Source organism: Apium graveolens, unplaced genomic scaffold (assembly GCF_009905375.1).
Source record: "Apium graveolens cultivar Ventura unplaced genomic scaffold, ASM990537v1 ctg7433, whole genome shotgun sequence".
NCBI lineage: Eukaryota > Viridiplantae > Streptophyta > Magnoliopsida > Apiales > Apiaceae > Apium > Apium graveolens.
Genome location: NW_027420323.1, coordinates 49,094 through 57,224, shown reverse-complemented (window position 1 = coordinate 57,224; position 8,131 = coordinate 49,094). Strand labels below are relative to the sequence as shown.

At 31.3% G+C, this 8,131-nt stretch overlaps 1 protein-coding gene across 1 annotated transcript; it reads left to right on the top strand.

The window, feature by feature from the left end:
- The first annotated feature begins 6,764 nt into the window (after positions 1–6,764).
- On the top strand, positions 6,765–7,923 carry LOC141704122 (F-box protein At3g07870-like). Its single transcript, XM_074507437.1, has 2 exons — positions 6,765–6,963; positions 7,106–7,923. The coding sequence occupies exons 1-2, from the start codon at positions 6,765–6,767 to the stop codon at positions 7,921–7,923; spliced, it is 1,017 nt and encodes a 338-aa protein (XP_074363538.1).
- Positions 7,924–8,131: the final 208 nt, after the last annotated feature.

The following is an 8,131-nucleotide window of genomic DNA, read 5'->3' as shown; positions in this document are numbered from 1 at the left end:
CATGTATTTTTACTCGACCGAATTTAAAATATAATTTTTAGTTTTACAAATTGCATCAAGATCAAATACTAGTTTTTATTTTATAATGATATATATACAAACACTCTACCCATAATTTCTAATCTAAATCATTTATTTTTCAAGTTGTGTTTTAAGAACATAAACAATTTTATTTTAAATTTTTGAGTTCTTAATTTTAGAAATCATACATTACTTATTTTTTTAAAAAAAAATTCAATAATATACGGCATTTACACATATAATCGAAATTGAACAAACGTATGATCATATCGTTGTTGAATCCTTCGTTCTTTGATAGGCAACCAAGTAATTTTTTAAAGAGATATGTACATGTTGTAATATTTCAGTTGTTGTTTTGAGCAATCAACCATAGATGCATCATCATAAAACCTTTATCACTTAATCAATATCATGAAATTTCTGCAGAATTGTAATCCCAGACATATGACCAACAAGAAATAAAAACCAAACTCTCACAATTAAGGAGAAACTAAACAAACCCAAATAAATTGGTAACCAAGGAAAAATGGAAACTAAATCAAGAAAAACAAGATTGAGGCTATTTTGAGATGGCTACTCAATAGAGAGCGAAAGAGAGTTTGTACGTTATATTTTAAAATGTCCATGTCGAAATGTTATTATGTTTAGATATTTTGCTTAAGTTTAATTTTTATAAATCACAAGTTATTTAATGATTTTATAAAAATATTAAAAATTGGAGATGAGTTGGTAACAATATTGGATAGTTTCATTATGAAAAAACTAAGTGTTTAATTTAGAAATACAAGCAAATTTTCTAAAATATTTAAAAAAATTATTAAATTATGAGAAAAATGTAATAATAACAATATTTAAGTGATCAATAATAATTTATTATTTATAATATATATGAACTTTATATGAGTCGAGTTCGAGTCAAGTCTGAGTCGATTACGAGCTAAACAAGCCGAGTCAGAATCCAGCAAACAAAAAGCTCGGCTCAATTATTCATTCGAATTCATTTTCATATTCTTGATCGCCCTCGTTTAGAATACTGAACCGAATCGAGTTTACGTAAACAGTCAATCCTGAATTTCGTTTACGAACATCTCTTCTCATTTAGTCCTACTATTAATTGTAATATTCATCTCACTTGATTATTTACTTATTATTTAGTAAGTTAATCAAATATATTAAAAACAATATTTGTCCAGTTTTAATTTGTATTTAATCATTAAAATATAGAAATTTCTAACCGGTCTTGTAAAAATTGGAAATTGGACTTTATCAGTAGCGGGACCGTCTAGTTAGGGCTGTAATTCGGGCCGAGCGAGCCGAGTTTCGAGCAGGGCGTAATTCGAGCCGAGATTAATCGAGTCGAGTCGAGCCGGCTCGTTTAGTTAAACGAGCCTAAACCTCTGTCCGAACTCGACTCGTTTAATTTTACGAGTCGAGTCGAGCCGGCTCATTTAGCTAAACGAGCCGGTTTTACGAGTCGGGCGAGCCGGCTCGTTTAATTTTACACTTATCGAGCCTAAATCTCTACCCGAACTCGTCTCGTTTAATTTCACGAGTCGAGCCGAGCCGGCTCGAGTAATTAAACGAGCCGGAACCTCTACCCGAGCTCGGCTCGTTTAACTAAACGAGCCGAGTCAAGCCCACTTAAACGAGTTCGAGCCGGGCGAACTCGCGAGCCGCCCGACTTGAATTACAGCCACACGTCTAGTGATTAATCGGCTAATCAGGGATTGATCAAAATGATTAACTGAGTCATTAATTAGAACTAATTTAATATTAGTTTTAGATATAAATATTAATATATGTAATTGTATTTATTTTGATTATACATATACAATTTTTATTATTTATATTTATATAAAGAAATTTTAAATATGTCCCACTATTAAAGTAAATATAATTTTTGAGATGTAACTTATGAACTGAGATCAATTTAAGATGAAAAATTAAGAAAGTTAAATAGTAATTATGTTGTTTTAAGGAATAATATATATTTTTAATTTTTATCATTTATACTTTTAATTTTTTGATTTATATTTTTTATATTTTTTACCAATGAGGTCTGATTTTTGACCAACGTAACCTGATTTTTCACGTATTAACCGGATTCATACTTTTAATTTTTATTTATATATATATATATATATTTTTAATTTTTTACAGTGAATCCAATTGTTTACCATTAACCCCAATTTTTAATCGACTGATTTCAATTTTTTTCGATGACTGATTTTGTAAAACACGATTTTAACTCGATTTTCACCTAGTCATTTCATTTTTCACCTAGTCATTTCATTTTTCACCAAAGAGTTATTAATCCCCAACTTTTTGAAAGTCGGTCTTACTTGGGTAAAATAGTATTCTAAAATTCCTTTATTCAATCGATTAACTCCTACAAAGTACTCGACCGATTAGTTTTTTGAAATTTGATTAATCCTTACGAATTTTCCTTTATTGGAGTATATATATTTTATTTATTAAATGAAATACTATATTAATTTAAATATGAATATTTATAGAAATTATGATATAATAAAGATATTTGTTAATAAATAACTAATATATTAAATATATTTAATATTATAATAGATTTTGATTTTTACTCCGATTAACAATTTCGATTAGTCCTCGACTTTCAACTAATCCCAAATCGGTAGTTAGACCGATCTTCCCCGATCTCCGATTTTTACAACAGAAGGTAAAATGGTTCTTTAATAACTCAAAAGTTATAACACTAATTATTGACGATTTTTCAGAAGATTCTAAGCAATCTGTTTACCAAGTACAATATAAGTTTTATTTTGTGAAATGAATTGTATCTCTATCTTATGAACCAAATATTTGTTCTTTAGACAATTTAATATTAATTAATATAATTTGGTAATTATCTTATAATTAGCCTTTTAATATAGTTTATTTAATATTACTTAATTATCGATAAAAATTAATTTACAAATTAAAAGTAAATATATGTTATTAAACTTAATTGAATATTACTAAATATAATCTAAATACATGTCATAAATTTGTTACTGTTAAAATGTGATTTTTTAATTTAAAGTACATAAACGTTGTGATGGAGGAGAGTACATATACGATCATTAAATCAATAAATTTTTTTCGTAGGTAACCCGCAGCCCGTTATCCTTCGGGCTTCTGGTGCGCACATGGTAACCCTACGGCTCACGCAATAGCGTTGAACCAAGGTAAACCGTATTTAAGCAAGAGGCTCCGACTCAGGAGCATAATCATAAATTCTCCTCCCGGGTATTATTTATTTTTAAATAATACTACAGATGATAAAGTTTACACAGAATAGAAGTCCAATTCGTGTTAATAGTTTACTTGTAGTTAGTAGTTTTTCAAAATAAAGTTAATATATGTATTTTACTTAATTTATCGTAACTTAATAATTTTAATATAATTATAAATAATAAGTTTACAGAAAAATAAGGTCGATTCGTGTTAGTAGTTTTTTAGTTTTTCTAAATTAAAATAAATATAAGTTATTTTACTTAATTTAACATAACTAATAAATATTTAATATAATTTAAAAATCGTTTAAAAAATATTTTTAGTTTATAAATTAAAAGACGATTGGATGAATACTAACTTAAAACAAAATAAAATTCTACAAAGAACAAAAGTCGACTTGTGTTAAAACAAAGTTGATAGAGAATAAAAGTCAACTTATGTCATGTAAGTACCAAAATTTGGTACTTGGGTACTTTTAGCACCAAATTATACATAGTTTCGCTTATTAATAAAGAGTATAGATGCTTAGGTTTTTTTAATATTAGTGGGTAATTATTATGTTTACGAAAGATCTTGCCTTTTTCGTACTCATTTACAAATGAACCAAATATGACTCCTTTTTTTACAACAGTTGCAAGATAACAAAGTATTTTCTTAATCTGATTTTGTCAATGATATGAATCGTGCAATAAGACTAATTGATTATAGGACTCCTCAGTTATTTACAAAGTAGGTGAGAAAATAGTTAAAGAACAATATCACAATGAGGGTTGTGTGTCTTTTTTTTTGCCAAATTTAAAGCAGATTCATTAATAACTTGAAAGAGATTCAATCGGGACAAACCCCCAACTGATCATGCAACCAGGTTGAAAAACAAATAGAGCTAAATAATTAGCTGTTTTGTTTCCGGATTGCTTAACAAACTGAATACACATATTCTGAAAATTAAAAATGAAGGTAATGATTTCCCGGACAATCCAGCACGCATCTCCCCCGAAAACAGTAGTTTCACAATTGACCCTCACATTAATTCGATTGATATTGCAACGTTCAGAGGACTCAGTTGCAACAACTGAGTTTAGAGGCCTCATGTTATGAACAAATATTTTTTTGTGAGAGGTGAGCACATGTGATTTTCACCACCGTTCCAAACGCACCCCAGCTATCTACCTGTCGGACACCAGCTATAGACCTGCCGAAAGTGTTGTTGATGCGAGATATCCAGATCTCCCAATACACCATCCAATTTATTTTCAACACAACCACCACATCGCACAAAGCGAGACACATCGCATAAAGCGAGACAATGAAACACACAAATAATAACTTAAACAGAATAATACGAAAACAACCCAAAATTCAAAATCTCGGAATAACACCAAATTGTAATATGTTGTTAGACCGCAGATTTTGAATCCAAAAACTGAATTTTATTATAAAATCCAGACTCTTACCTTAGTAGATCTTAAACTAAAGTGAAGAACTTTAATGGATTTTTCGAGTTTTGTAAAATAAATCTCGATTTTATTAAAGAAAAAGTAAATAAAAGGAGAAGATGTAGATGAATATGGAGATAGAGATGGGTTATAAAGGGTGAAGAAGAAGGTAGGGCGGCTAGGGTTTGATGAAGTTAGGGCGGCCGACTCTCATGGGCTGTGTGGTCTGAATTTTAAGCATATGTTCAAAATATTTTTAAACTTACGAAAGTGATGTATATATGTTTAGATTTTAAAATCTATTTAAAATTTAGGGTTATGCAGCAGAATTCACATGATTATGAGATTCTATTTTAAGGATTGGTTCTAATTTGTGCCCACATGTATATGATTATGTATATATGTTAATTAATTTTGTTCCCACATTGCAAGTGTTCTTAAGAGTCATTGTTAGTACTCCTTTCGGGACAAGGCACCACAATGGATGACAAGGAAAATTTAAGAAAAGGTGAAATTTACAACAGGGTATTACCCGAAAGAAACGTGCTTTAAAATGTAGAAGTATACGCTCCTTAAATATTGATTCAAAATCCGAACTTACATTTTATATCATTTAATGATAAGAGTAGATAATAAGTATGTTAGATTTTGGAAATTGTGAGAAATTAAAGATAAAGTACCATTTTTATTTTTTTATAACCGTACTATCGACGATATTATAAATTGGGATCGTTTTCACGAGGATGTTGAAGTAGTTGTTTTCTTATATTTTTCGATTAGAAAATAATTAATGACTTGAACTTCAGACCAATAATATTATAGGCCTACACGAAACGCGGTCCTTTTACTAACTTGTAATTCGGACCAAAAATATTATAGCCCATACGATACGCCGCCTATTTCCTAGTATAGAGTACTTTACTGACTTGATATCCCAATGCCATGTAGCAAACATAGAAATGAATTGTTATACATAACCGTGTAAAAAAATTCCAACGCATGTGCTTCTGAGTTCCTTTGGCTCGAAATCTACTCACCGTTTGTGCTTCCAAATTTCTACTGTGCACGAAACCGTAGCCTTGCCTCTTCTTTCTACTCCAAGCCCTTGTAAGAGGTATTTTCTGAATTATATACTTTATTTTTTCATATCTTACTATTAAATTTCGTGATTCTATTAATTAACAAACTTTTCAATGATTACTAAGTGAAGAATTAATAATTTGAAATTTCAGAGCTAGATATATAAAGAATTTCTCGATTACTCAGTTCATGTATGTGTTAATACACCCCCCTTGGGATTCCACTTGTATGTTGGATTGAAGAGCGCATCACTAGAGCTCATCACAGGGGAAATATTCCCATTAGAATCAGGATGAAAGTTTTAAGAATAAAAGGGTTTTATTAATTTGGCCTCGGTCAAAACAGATTGGATTCCAAATCAAGCCATTTAATCTATTAAATTTTTAATACATTGGGACTTAGTATGTTAATTGTTAATAAATTTAAGTCAAGACATGATTTTCTTTAGAAATATAATCATGTCACAATTTATATGTATATATGACTAAATATAGAAAAAGAAGGAGAGAAAGATAATGAACACAAGAGTACAGTTAACTGTGTGCATTGCTATACTACTACAGAGCAAGATAATGAACACAAGAATACAGTGAACTGTGTGTATTGTCTATACTACCACTTCTGCTGCATTTTCTGTTGTGCTTTGTTATACAAGAAGGAAGAGTAAGTCTCTTTATATAAAAAAACATAGCTTCTCTTTAAAGCTTGCTTTTGTCACTTGGTGGCTCATCTTGCTACATTAATTATGATGTCACCATTGTGACATGATCTCACTTGTGTCATATCCTAGCTAATATTTAACAAATCATGATATATGAATTTTTTTTATTTTGGAAATTTGAATGAAGATAGAGGTGCATTTGCATAATGATTCTTTGTTTTGTTTGAGATTTATAAAATTAGTCAATGATATATTTCTTCACTGAAAAGAATTATTTTATTTGATGCAAGGTGTGCAGTGACAAATTCTCCACTATGGACTTACTAGAAGAATTGATTGCTGAAATTATATCAAGAACTCCTGTGAGGACAATAGTGTCATGCAAAAGCGTGTGCAAAAGATGGTGTAATATAGTTTCAGAACCATTTTTTTCGCGTCTGCATCTCTCTATATCATCTAAAATGCTTTTACTTCATCAAGGAGACGCCGAGGACGTAGATGATGACAATGATGGTGACCTTGCAGTGGTTGAACTAGATGACCAACATCACCAACATGATATTCATCACGAGCCTATGATGAGATTTTCCCCCGGGACTTGCCTTGGGAGACTATGTGGGGTTAATTGGATCAGTTAATGGGTTAATATGCTTAGAAGATAGTTATGATGATTCAGCATATGTATGCAATCCAATTACACAAGAGTACATACGCCTTCAAGATTCCGAGTACACCAGAGTATCATATTTAAAGGGATATTATGGCTTTAGACTTGTTGAATCGAACCAACAGTACAAGATTGTACGTTTTTATAAGGGTAGATTTCCTTCAACTGAATATGACCTAGGGAGCGAGGTTTATACGCTTGGAACCGGCATGTGGAGAGATCTAGGACATGTCCCCTTCCATCTGAATGAACATGATAGGGGTCACTATGTCAGTGGCCGCCTCCATTGGTTAGCTGGTGAACTAATATGTGTTTTCGATTTGGATAGAGAATTATTTCGTCCAATGGAAGCTCCTCCACGGGCTCCTGGGAATACAGATCATTTTAGCATCTTGGGAGTCCATAATCATTTTAGGAACTTGGGAGTACTTAAAGGTTGCTTGTGTATATGTGATATAACACTATACTCTGAACTTTTTATTTGGGTGAAGAGAGATTATGGCGTGGAAGATAGTTGGAGTAAAAAACTCATCATCAGTCCTAATCCTCCGTTACATGAAGGTATAAATACCGACATGGTTCGGCTTCTTAAAGTTCTCAAAGATGGGAACATCTTAATGTATTGTGACCAACTTCAATTGTTCACTTATCATCCTCAACATAAAACATTGCGACATCATATTTTCCCGGAGGGTGAGTTTCTCACATTTGGTGCGATGACTTATGTCCCCGGTTTTATCAGTCTAGAGAGGAGTTTCACCTTGGAGGGTGTCAAAAGATGGGAGTCTCCTCAAGTAGAAGACTGACTTATAACCGAATAGAGCAAAACAGGATCGAAAATAGGGCCGAGTCCGAGCAGTCTCCCGAGTACTAAGGCCGAGTAATCTAAGTTGTTGAACTTTGCTTATTTTACTGCAAAAATACAAGGTTTTTATAACTAGTTCCATTTCAAGAACACGTTATTTTTTAAGCTTTTCTAGTTGTTTATCTAATATTGTATGTACTCCTAATTTC

Bases quoted from the DNA above. Each gene is read 5' to 3' on its own strand.
- LOC141704122 (XM_074507437.1), top strand. From the start codon at position 6,765: ATGGACTTACTAGAAGAATTGATTGCTGAAATTATATCAAGAACTCCT. The intron at 6,964-7,105 runs GTGACCTTGCAG...TAATATGCTTAG, and splicing joins CGTAGATGATGACAATGATG to AAGATAGTTATGATGATTCA.